Source organism: Neolamprologus brichardi, chromosome 3, assembly GCF_056152115.1.
Source record: "Neolamprologus brichardi isolate AB-2024 chromosome 3, ASM5615211v1, whole genome shotgun sequence".
NCBI classification, from domain to species: domain Eukaryota; kingdom Metazoa; phylum Chordata; class Actinopteri; order Cichliformes; family Cichlidae; genus Neolamprologus; species Neolamprologus brichardi.
Window position 1 is genome coordinate 10,602,438 of NC_142106.1, and position 12,524 is coordinate 10,614,961.

Sequence of the window (12,524 nt, forward strand, 5' to 3'; positions counted from 1 at the left end):
TCTAACTGACACGCGCTCAGTCATCGATCTACTTTTGTTTAACGCCGCAATCCAGTGACGTCACTGCACGTCACTGGAGTTGCGTTGCAGAGAAAAATGGGATTTATTCTGGTTCTTGCCACAGCTGTGAGGCAGCATTTTGATTTATTCACATAACTTCAGGGTTAACATTGGGTTTTGTGTACTACAAATAGAGTTCACGTCTTACCTGGGTACATTACCATGGTAACTCGTGCTGTGGAGGTATGCAGTCACCTCCCACTAACGTGATATCACCAGGAAATAACATTACCAGGTAAGACTGCTCTGCAGAGAGAACAGGAGGATCTAATGTCTGTGTGTTTCTCTGCTGAGCGCCAGTAATGAATCGATTCTTAGACACAACTTGAAATAAAAACTGTTTGATTCACAGCATGTTTTCAGAGTTGTTTAGATTCTCTGATTTTCTAATTAATAAAAACACTGAATGGAACACAAACTGAGCCTGTTTGTAACAGGAATGTTCAAGTGTTCATTTGGTGATGTAGAAAAAGTATAAAATATCATCGTCCTTCATTCTACTCTGATGATGATCAACCTGGTGAGACTGCAAACTCTCGTTTTAGGTTTGACAGCATTTGTGGTCAATGATGGTTTGAGCAAAGATGTTTTTTTTTAAATTAAGGCTGCAGTTTGGTGAAGGCCTTAGAGGGGGGCTGCTGGCTGCTCCCAGGCAGGGCAGATCCTCATGTAGGAGAAGTGAATGAACTGAGGAAGGGACACGTAAACAAGAACGAACAGCTTGTAGTGGCGGGGTTCATATATAGAGACAGGGAACCACAAGTGAGCCGAATGAGTGGATATAGATATATATAGATATATATATCTATATATATCTATATCCATCTATCCATCTATATATATATATATATATATATATATATAGATGGATAGATGGATATATATATATATATATATATATATATATATATATATATATATATATATATATATATATATATATATATATATATATATATATATATATATATAGCATGCTCCGACCGGCTTTAAAGCGTTAAACAGCTTTAGATTCATGGCTTCTTTATGGAGGTTTTAGACATTTAACTTCCTCCCTTTTTTAGCAGCTTTCTGATGAAACACCTGCAACTTTCTTCCCCCAGACACAGAAAAATGGAGTTCCTTTAGTTTCTGTTTAAACCACAAACAGCTCAGAGAGTAACGGTCACTATGTGCAGAGCGAAGCTTTAAAGCTTTACACATTTCATGTTTCAAACTCACATATATGTACGGCACCAAGTATTTGTATAGTACTTATTCTATTGTCTATAGTATTCTTTCTATTTTGCATAGTATGTTATTCTGTTTATCTTAATCTATTTATAGTTTTTTTCTATTGCTTTTACTGCTCTTGTACTTGAATTCAGCGTGATTTGTTTTTCATGTCTTCTCCTCCATCATCAGTTATCAGGAGAGCAGACAGTCAAAGTACAAGAATTTAAACAAACACAGAGATTCTACTTACAGAGCAGACACAGCACAGATGTTTCCTTCATCGTCCTTCTCACTCATTTGAGCTTTTTTTCATTTCTGTCACTGACACCAAGTAAAGCCCGCCCTCTTCCTCTGAGCATGTATTCTTCCTCCATTCATACAAACAGTGGCCGATCTCTAACTTCATTAAGATTCATGTGATGAAGCTATTCTAATATATAACTGTGAGCACACCGACACTATTTTCTCCCTATTTTGCCTCCGATCAGTTCTCCAGGATGAAGGTTTGTCTCTGGACTTTGGCTCCTTCCTTCTTTTAACACAGTCCTTCCACCTGATCCATGAATCATTCAGGTATAAAAATTCAAATTGATGAACCAGTTTTGTTTCTAAACAATTTTTCAAATAAGCAAAGAACCAACATTGTACTGTAATTTTAGAGACTTTATTACAAGCAACCTGTCCCAACAACACATTTGTTTCCATTTCTTTAGTTAAATTTAGGGAACCTGCCAAAGATAACACAGTTTGACAGACAGAATAACAGAATTGCACCGACAATCTGATTCTTTAACGGATATCTTAAAACTCTCAGTACAGTGTGCAGTGGGTCCTTAAAAATCTGATTAAACTGGACAAGTGAAAGAGGAACGAAGTATCAGGCCTACAAACACAACTATCTGCAGCAGATGAACAGTCTGTGAAAGTCATGTCCTGAAGAAACAGGACCTGAGAGATGCATCTGAGCCTTCAGTTGATTCTTCTACTGTTCACTGAAGTCTCATCAGTGAACAGTTTCCTGTTGTGGAGCTTCATCTCAGTCACTGTTGATGATCTAGTTAAAACTGATGAGTCCCCCATGCATGCCTCCTGCAAACACACTGTTAACCCTTTAAGACCTACCATAGAACCAAGTCCGCCAGAGCTTATATTATATTTTTACATGCTGTGGAGCCATTTTTGGGAGCATTTCAAGTTGCTATACATCAATACAACCATTGTAGCCCAAATTTTAATAATATGTCTGCATTAAGTGCATAGTAATTACATAAATTGCAAAAAAGTGCAATAAACTACAAAAAACTGTAAAATCGTTTTTGTTTTTTTAACATATATTTCTAGTTAGAGAAATTTAAGAGGCTTATCCCTCAAAACTGTAAATACAAAAAAGTTGCACAAAATAGTTTCCTACCACAGGAAATTTATTTTGAGTGTCTTCATAGTTTTATTTTTGAAATACACCAATTTTTATATACTGCAGGAAAAACAAAAATAAATATTATAATGCAAATTTGCAAAACAGCAGCATATGCATCAAAATAAACTATTTCCAGCAGTGCAATATGAGTCCTAAGCATCCCAGAAATGATACAGAAAGTCATAAAGTCAAAGATAACTTTTAAAAACACCAGTATAGGCTCATGAGGCCTTGATGGTAAAAAACTACATTTCCGCAAAATGACGTCACTTCCGGTTTCGGGCAGGGAATGGTGGACATGCGATGTGTTTCTGGAATATTATGTTTTTGTTGCTGCAAGTGCTTTTTATGCAGTTTTTGCAAAGCTATATGTGGAAGGAAACTGTGACCGAGGACAAGCTGATGGCATAAGATGTAAGTACAACTCCTCCGGTTTCATAAGCAAAAAAAAAGTTATTGCGCTAGCTCACGTGGTTGCAGAGCTACCGGGATTTAAAAATAGTTACGCAAAATGGAGCGTGCCCGCTCCAACTGGCTTTAAAGGGTTAAAGCATATTTGGATGGAACAGCACACAGTTGGCTATCAGTCATGAACAGCTGTTACACATTAGTAAGAAGCTACTTTGTATTTAAAGAGATGGGAAAGCATTGGATCAGCTCCTCATCGCCCTCTGCTGGTTACTTTATGAGTTGAGCTGTTTCATATAACGTGATGTAAAGAAGTGTGACTCTCCAGTGAAGCACGATGAGAGTCGTTATCCACACAAACTGGCACAACCAGTTACTCAGTTCAGGAGGTATTCACTCTTTCCCAGCACTACATTTATATTCAGCGTGTTGGTGCCAACAATCTGGCACAGGAAGCAGAATATTCTCAGTCTGCAGGTGTAACAGCTGCACTCTGCAGAAAAACTGAGACAATCACTGCTCTGTGCTCCTATTGGTCAACTGCACATGACTGAGGGAAACATTCAAAAAGAAACAAGTACAATAATAATAATAATAATAATAATAATAATAATAATAATAATAATAAAACAATAATAATAAAATAATAATAATAACAATAATAATAAAATAATAATAATAATAATAATAATAAAAGAACAAAAACATGTCGGTGCTTGTTTTGAGACGTGAGGAATTGCCATTTTTCCTCCTATGCATATGGGGCTATGTGTTCCTCTGAAAACAGTTTTTGACTTAAACAAAATTTGATAAATTTAAAGAGAGAAACTCAGGCAGCAACTGTGAACTTTCAGTATCACAGGCATTAATAATACCTCCCAACACTTCGAGTGGCCACATCTATATACAAGTAGTGCAGCAGACGTATAAATTAAGCAGTAGCTTAAGTAGCAGGTTAAATCTTGATCAAATGACATAGTAAGTATGAGGTCTTTTTTTTTTTTTTTTTTTTTTTCCTTCTCTACTGGCTTTAATATGTTTACCCATGTATGGTGTTCTGGTCTGTGAGACCCGTTTTCAGTTTTTTTCAAAAGAAAATTAAACAATTAATTATTTTTTCAACCTGAAATTTATTGGCTTTGGCTTATTTTCTGTGGAGAACATAAATCCGAACTAATTTTCAATGACCTCATACTGTACCTCCCCCCACGCATTTACATTACATACAAGGTGTTCGAGTCCACTGGACCCAGGTCTAATAAAAGTGTTGGTCCTGTGTTCCCACACTGTCTTCCTCCTTTCTGCTGCTGCTGGTCTTTTCTTCCCCTCCTGCTCTCGTACAAAGTTGCAACATAGTTGAAAATTCAACTATCAACACCGTCTGCTCTTACATTCCCACACCTCTTTCTTGAGGGATCCAAATTTTATTTTCTCATACCCTGTCCCACCTGCAAATTAGGGGCATAATACTATAAATAAGACTTTGCCAGTGTGGTTCTTTATCACAACTGATCAAGATGGCAAAAGATTATCTGCTGCGAGGGCCATCCAATTGATTTTGGAAGAGAGAGGAGCTTTTTATAACATTTTATAAAAAATAAAAAAAAAGAGAAGCACATTAATTCATAAATGTGATCTAACAAAGGCAAAGGGAAAAAATGAACCATGTTTGCTGTTCATATGTCTTGTAATTGGGATGAAGTAAACATCTGTTGAGTAATTTAACATAAAATTGTTTGATAGTGTTAATTTGGAAAGCCAAAACTCTACCAGAGCCATGAACACTGGCTGAGTAACAAAAATATGAACACCACACAAGGGTTAATAAATCCATTGATTTTTTTTTACCTTCGTAATATGAATATTTTTAAGGTTACAGGCCCTAAGGGTTTTTAAACCATCGTTGTTATTGAAAAATATTTAATGTGTTTAATGTGTTTCTGTAGGCGTTTTCAACAAACATCAGTTTTTAAACTGTGTTTTCATTTTAGGGTTTTTTAAACCTTGTGACGGTCGTCAGGAGACTTATATCTCCTGACTCCGAACCTCAGCATCTTTATTGCAGTAAATGCAAATAAAGATCCCAAAACAACACAAAAGAAAACCTGAAGCAATCCCACCAAAAAATGAGAGACCGATTTTAAGTTCAACAGGGATATCCGTTATCCCTCCATCCTCCGTGTCTCCCTGGTGACCTGCAGGAGAGAAACAGGAGGGTGTCAGCATTCATGATGAGTGAAGAACAGAAGAGAATCTAATCCAACGACAGGAAGCAGCTTCACCTCTGATCACTCACCTGGAGGAAGAACACTCATGTTGACGGTTCCCATGATCTCCAATGATGCCGATTCTCCCACAATGACATGACACTCGTATGTTCCAGCATCATTAATCGTCACATCCTTCAGAATCAAAGACACGTCTCCATCCTTCATCTGTCTGTCCTTCAGATCCACCCGGTTCTTAAAAGATGGATGCTGGTTTGTTTGATCAAACTGCTCATCTCGGTACAAAAGCACATATTTATCTCCCAGGTCAGCTCTGCTCCACTTCACAGCTCTGATGGGTTTGCCTTGTGGAGCTCGACATGTCAGAGTGACGTTCTGTCCAGACTCAGCTGTGATGGTTTTCTGGTCTGAAAGAGGAAACGACACAGAGCAGAGAGGTTAAAGTACAACTGTTCACTTCTACAGCAGCCAATCAGAGAGAGGATCAGAGACCAGTGAGCTCTGCTGTCACAGAGGACAGAAAAAAAAAACCTTCTTGGACTTTATTTTGGGACAAAGTCACCAAACCTCTGATGCAGTTTATCAGGTTTGACTCCCGTTTGTATGTAATCAGTGTTTATGTCCTTGTGTCTTATGAAAGTACTGAAAGAGTTATGGATCTCCCTGCTGAATAAGACAGCAAGCATATAAATAGTGAAGGTGTGGAGAAGGGAAAAATACAGAGCAAGACTAAGGTGAGATATTATATATCCTGCAGATACTCCAAAGACAGCGAGAGCAGTGGTTCAGGTCAGACACACAGAGAGCAAAGAGGAGACGGATTTAAGAGTGAGCGTGTCGGGAAAGAAGAAACAAGAAAAAACTGGAAAAACAAGCTGTGCTGAATTTCAAAGATACAGGACATTAGAAAGCTGAGTGCAGAATTTATAAAACGAGGATCTGCTAAAATGATTATTTTCAGCCTTTTCCACTGTGGAGGACAAACACGCAGGCCTGTGTTCTCACAGGTTGTACTAAATGTTTTAAAAAATACACTTTTATGAAAATACTGAATAAAACGTTTATCTAAAAATAAAATTTATAGTTCAGTGTTGAATATAAAATAAAATATAGTATATAAAAGTGTATTTGAATGGTGAGATGCACCACAGAGTCACGGCTCAGTGTCTCACAGGCCTGAATGTGAGCTTGAAGCCATTATTGTTGTTATAATGTGGATGTTTTCATCAGATCACAAACAATATTTACTTCAGCAGGATTTTTATATTTGAAATTTTGTCATTTGTCCCAAAAATGTTTAAATGGAAGCCAAAAATATCCAAAAGTTGATTTTACTTTCAGTTTGTTGATCCTGTTTGGACACAAACATCTGTACTTGGTGAGGTGACCTTTAAGTCTCTCCAGCCACAATCAGAACTGTCTGAATTCTCTCAATTGCAAAAAAGGAGCTTCGAGGTTTATTATGTCCTTTAGCAGAGAAGACAAAGTTTTAATTGTGTGTTATTATTTTAATTGAGGTGTTTCTTTTATTTTATTCTGACGTATTTGATCCTGTGTTCAGCACTTCTGTCAGAGGTTAAAGTCCTTCATAAATAAAGTTGGCTTCATGGCTTCATCACATTCCTCCTGTTTGTTGCTGTGCTGCAGTTTTTACGATGGTGTCATTTCAGAGCTGTACGTTTCTTCCTCTTTAAAATCACGACCTTTACTTTAACGTCCCGTCAGTTTGTGGGAGCTGAATCCTTATGATGAAGGGAAACTTTCACAGTTTCTGCTCCAGCGCGATCAGGTGGGACACGGTGGGCGGAGTCTACAGTCAGCATGTCAGCTGTTGAGTTTGTAAACTGGTTTGATTCGTTTGCATACAGAGAAAAGGCGTCGCTACAAACCACGTGGGAACGCTCAGCCCCCTCATTGGTCAGACTCACAGAAGACTACAGGTGTAGTGTGCTGTGTGCAGTGTGAGAAAACAGAGTCGTTTCAGGGCTGGTTGCTGACCCACACAGATCTTTGCACATCTGTACGTCCTTCCTGTATTGAGAATATAAAGCACACGTGACTACGGGACGTTTTTAACCCAAACCTGTAACGCGCCCGTGCAGCTGGTTGGGATCACGTTCACACCATAAACAAACCGCACCGAGACCGGCTCCTCCAGAGTGTGATTACTGTGTTCACACCTGCACAACCAACCGAAGCAAACAGGGAAACAAGCCTGAACACCCCAAGCCACACCCACATGATTTATAAATCCGTCAGTTTCTCTAATCTGCTCCTCATAAAGTCTCCCGCACATCCCAAAAGTTGATTCGGGTCACGTGGATGTAGCGTTGTCAGTGGGAGAAACGTTTCGTCACTCATCCAGGTGACTTCTTCAGTCTCAGCTGACTGCAGGTTGATCTTATAAACAGTACGTTTGCATAATGACTGAAAGCAGCCCACTGAAGGAACAATGGGCTGTGGGGTCAGTTCCTTAATCATTAATGTGCACGTTCTCCTGCACACCTTTCCTTTACCTTGTGACGTCATTTATGGTGGTCTGGATAAAGTGACAGGAAAGGAGGGCAGAGGGGCTTCTTGTTTACCAGACCGAACCCCTGCCTCGTAGCTCAGGTGAGACAGCTTACACAAGCTGCGTCTTTTTAAAATAAATATATCCTAAAAATAAAACAGGATATTTCGGTCTAACCGTTTTTGTCCACGAGGACATAACGCACAGGCGGGGTCTCGGGGGGATTTGACAGTTTCACAGTAAAGGAGAGCGATGTTCATGAAGAAAAAGGAAGCAGTACCTGAAGGAGCGCTCACCTGAGGAAGCCAAATCCACGACACAGACGAACAGCAGAGCCACGCAGAGACACGCTGATGTTAACAGAGTCATTGTAGTTTAACTCGGTATACGTCTAAAATATACCGGAAAAACACGACCTGTGGATCCTTTAAGGTGCAGGTATAATCAGAGGAAAACTCATTAACATCCACCTTTTGAGGCGTTTAACGCCGCATCACAGTGACGTCACTGCCGAGGCGCGAGGGAATGTTTTCAGTGTGAATTAGATTCTTGAGCAGTACTTTTAAAACGGCAGCTTAGAAATCCCTCTGAATGAAGCACAAACTGAGTGTCTTTATAACAGGAGTGTTTTTGTGTTCATTTGATAATTTGGAAAAAATATAAATGATCGTCGTCCTGCATTCTCTGAGTCTTTAAACCTGCTTGAAACACAACACACAAAGAAAACCTGCTCAGCCTGCTGAGACCACGCCCTCGTTTTAGGTTTGACAGCATTTCTACTCGATGATGACTTCAGCGTGAATTGAGGCTGCAGTTTGGGGAAGGCCTCAGATCCTCGTGTACATACACTGTAAAAAAAAAAATTCTGCTTCAGTCACACTTTTGTAAACTATTAAACATCAGAATCAGAATCAGAATCGTGTTTATTGGCCAAGTATATGTGCAGACACATACAGGGAATTTGGTTCCTGTAGATGGAGGCTCTCAAGCACAGCAATGTAAATCACACACACACACACACGCACACACACACACACACACACACACACACACACACACACACACACACACACACACACACACACACACACACACACACACACTATATATACACATTACACATACATACACATACATACACAAAGCTGTGTAAACCAACTATAAATAACTAATCTAAACTTATATACATAAAATACAGAAATGAAATGAGGTGGAATGAATACTACAGAATGTACATGAGGTGCAGTTGCAGTCTGGCAGTGGGAGCAGTGTGACAGGTCAACTGTTAAGAAGGGAGATGGCGAGGGGAAAGAAACTGTTCCTATGTCGGGTGGTCCTGGTCTGCAGGCTTCTGTACCGTCTGCCAGAGGGCAGCAGATCAAAAAGTCTGTGTCCAGGGTGTGAGGGGTCTGTGATGATTTTCCCTGCCCGTTTCCTGGTTCTTGAGAGGTACAGATCCTGGAGGGCAGGGGGGCGCCGATGATCCTTTCTGCTGCCCGTACAGTCCGCTGCAGTCTGCTCCTGTCCTGTTCAGTGGCTGCTCCATACCAGACTGTGATGGAGGAGCACAGGACAGACTCAATGACTGCAGTGTAGAACTGGATCAGCAGCTCAGCATGAGCAGAGTTGAGGGATGTCTCCTGAAGTCCACTGTCATCTCTACAGTTTTAAGAGTGTTCAGCTCCAGATTGTGCTGACTGCACCAGAGTACCAGCCGCTCAACTTCCTGCCGGTATGCAGACTCATCACCATCCTGAACGATGGTGGTGTCATCTGCAAACTTTAGGAGTTTAACAGCCGAGTTCTTGGAGGTGCAGTCGTTAGTGTAGACGACTGCACGACTGATATGTTTGTTATATTTACAACATCAATGTGTGATTATAATCAAATTTATTGGTTAAAACTACAAATGCTTTGAACAAAAACAGTGAAATACTTTAATACTCATAACAAAACAATTATGTTAATTTGACATGCAAATATTGTAAAAAATATAGTTTTAGTCAGTTGTTTTTAAAAATGCAAGAATTATATGTAAGTCACTTAACAAGTTTATACTGCATGGATGTACTGGGCCTATAAGAAGTGAATGAATTAAGGCAGCGGTCCCCAACCCCCGGGCCTCGGACCGGTACCAGTCCGTTAGTTGTTTGGTACCGGGCCGCGAGAGTTGAGGCTCAGGTGTGAAATGTATAGTTTTCAGGGTTTTTATCGGTTTTCAGCGTTATTTTGTTATCGTTTTTATCGTTTCCTCGGTTTTCCTGGGTCTTTTCACGTGTGTTATGAATAAATCTCCTTTTTTTCGGTACCGGTACTAGTTTTATTTTGTTGTATTTATCCGCGACACCTTAAAGGCCGGTCCGTGAAAATATTGTCAGGCATAAACCGGTCCGTGGCGCAAAAAAGGTTGGAGACCGCTGAATTAAGGCATGAAAACAAGAACGAACAGCGTGTAGTGGCGGGGGTCGTATATAGAGAGGGAACCAGAAGTGAGCCGAATAATGGGCACACCATGCAAGCAGATAGATACGAAGACACACTAGCATCATACCATTTAGTTTGTTTCTTTTACAAAAAACAAAAACAAAAACAACAAAGTAACAGCTCAGTGTTGAATAAAACATAAATTATACAAAAAATGTATCTGAATGCACCAAAGAATCATAGCTCAGTGTCTGAGAGTCTGACTTAAAGCCATTACTGTTGTTATAATGTTGATGTTTTCATCAGATCATAAACAATATTTATTTTAAAGGCTTCATCAGCATTTTTATGTTTTAAAAAAAAGGTTAATCCAGCTGGAATGTAGGTGAAAATGAACTTCTCAAGGTAGTGTAATGAGCTCCTTACTCTTTTTAATGATGGTTAAAGATAATTATGAGGACGTGTAAGAGTGATGACACGGCCATTGAGAAAAGAGGATGAATAAGCAGCAGTAGTAATAAGCAGGAGCAGATGTGAGCAGCTGGACTATTTTAAATCACATGATCTTAATAATATAATGCAAGACTTTTATTAAAGCCCTACAAAAATTACAAAACTATGATTTTCCAAACACTTATGAACGGTTTGAGGCTCCACAGGTCACTGATTGGTCAGACATTCAGGTTGAGTTACAATCAGACAGATAGAATTTAAATAGTTGGTGTCGCATAAATATGATTAAAGTAAATTAAAGAGAAAACACTGGAGTGAGTTCACTGAATATATTTAATAATCATATTTTAAAACAGATCACACTTAATTAGACAGCTTTAGATTCACGGCCTGTTTATGGACGACTCCGACGTTTAACTTCCTCTTTTTAAGATTAGCAACGTTTTTTCCTTTTCCCCAGGAAAAAGAAAAAAAGCTTCTTGAGTTTCTGTTTAAACCACAAACAGCTCAGACAGTAACGGTCACTATGTGCAGCACAACACTTTAAAGACAGCTACACATGACTGAAATGATGAACGTGTTAAAATTTCATGTTTCAGACTCTCAGCTGTGTCGATATAATGAGTTTAATTTCTGTCACTGACACCAAGTGAAGCCCGCCCTCTTCCTCTGATGCGGTCTTCTTCCACTTTTTGTGCAAACACTGTTGGATCGCTAAATTCATTAAGATTCATGTGATAAAGCTATTCTAAAATACATCAATAATAACACTGAAGTCTAAGTCTTGAGCCAGCCTTATTTTCTATCTTTGTTGCCTCCAAGCAGTCAAACGTACTTTTCAATTTAAAGTGGTCTTGAACAATATTTCTCCAGATGAAATTTTCTTTCGGACTTTGGCTCCTCTTATACCTATTTTTAACACATTCCTAGTACCCGACCCATGAATTATTAAGGCATAAAAAGGAATTGACCTCGTGTAAACACACTGTCAATGCTGTAAAAGCATATTTGACAGGAAAACACATATTTGACTATCAGTCATGGACAGTTGTTACACATTAGTGATAAGTTACTTTGTATTTGAAGAGATGGGAAACCATTGCATGGATGATCTTGCTTGATCTTTTAACCAGGAGGTCAGCTCCTCATCGCCCTCTGCTGGTGACTTTATGAGATGAGCTGTTTCACATAAAGTATCAGCCTCCTCGCTGATTTCTTACTTACTTGCATATTTGTCACACTTTATTTTCTCATAACATCAACATTAATTTTGGATATTATATTTTGGCATTTTGTCTTTATTGGATGCCAACAGTGAAAATAGACATGAAGCTGACAGACTTGCTGAATCAAGAGTCACTGAAGCAGAACGTGTCTGACAAAGTGAAGCAGGATAAAAATGTCTAAATGCAACACATGAAGCCACGATCTACAGAAGAGCTGAGAAACAAAGTCACTGACATCTATCAGACTGGGAAGATCACAGATTAATTTCCAAGACTTTGGGACTCCAGTGAAGTATGATGAGAGTCGTTATCCACACATGGAGAACACATGGCACAGTGGTCTTCATGGTCTTCATGGTCAGGAAAGTGAAACAGGCCTCCAAAGATCAGCATTGATCATTGCAGGTTATCAAAAAGACTGATTGTTGTTGTTGCTGCCAACACACTCGCACAACCAGTTATTCAGTTTAGGAGACATGTTTCACAGCACTGTAGATCACTCAGAAAGTGAACCCCTGAATAACAAATCTCTTTATTACAAATCACATGTCTTTGTTTAAAATAAAACAATCACAAACAGC

At 39.1% G+C, this 12,524-nt stretch overlaps 1 protein-coding gene across 1 annotated transcript; it reads right to left on the reverse strand.

Annotated features, from left to right (window-relative positions):
* Positions 1 to 4,962: 4,962 nt before the first annotated feature.
* Positions 4,963 to 8,305, reverse strand: LOC118455721 (butyrophilin subfamily 1 member A1-like). The gene is made up of 3 exons (XM_035915474.2): positions 8,137 to 8,305; positions 5,397 to 5,735; positions 4,963 to 5,295 (listed from the first exon to the last, which is right to left on the reverse strand). Exons 1-3 carry the CDS (start codon positions 8,207 to 8,209, stop codon positions 5,126 to 5,128), a joined length of 582 nt encoding a protein of 193 aa, XP_035771367.2. The 5' UTR covers positions 8,210 to 8,305; the 3' UTR covers positions 4,963 to 5,125.
* Between the last annotated feature and the right edge of the window lie 4,219 nt (positions 8,306 to 12,524).

What these genes read in the sequence shown, in the direction of transcription:
- LOC118455721 (XM_035915474.2), bottom strand. Translation starts at nt 8,209, where the DNA reads ATGACTCTGTTAACATCAGCGTGTCTCTGCGTGGCTCTGCTGTTCGTC. An exon ending in CGTGGATTTGGCTTCCTCAG is followed by an intron (nt 5,736 to 8,136) that starts GTGAGCGCTCCT and finishes TTCCTCTTTCAG; the next exon opens with ACCAGAAAACCATCACAGCT. An exon ending in CATGAGTGTTCTTCCTCCAG is followed by an intron (nt 5,296 to 5,396) that starts GTGAGTGATCAG and finishes TCTCTCCTGCAG; the next exon opens with GTCACCAGGGAGACACGGAG.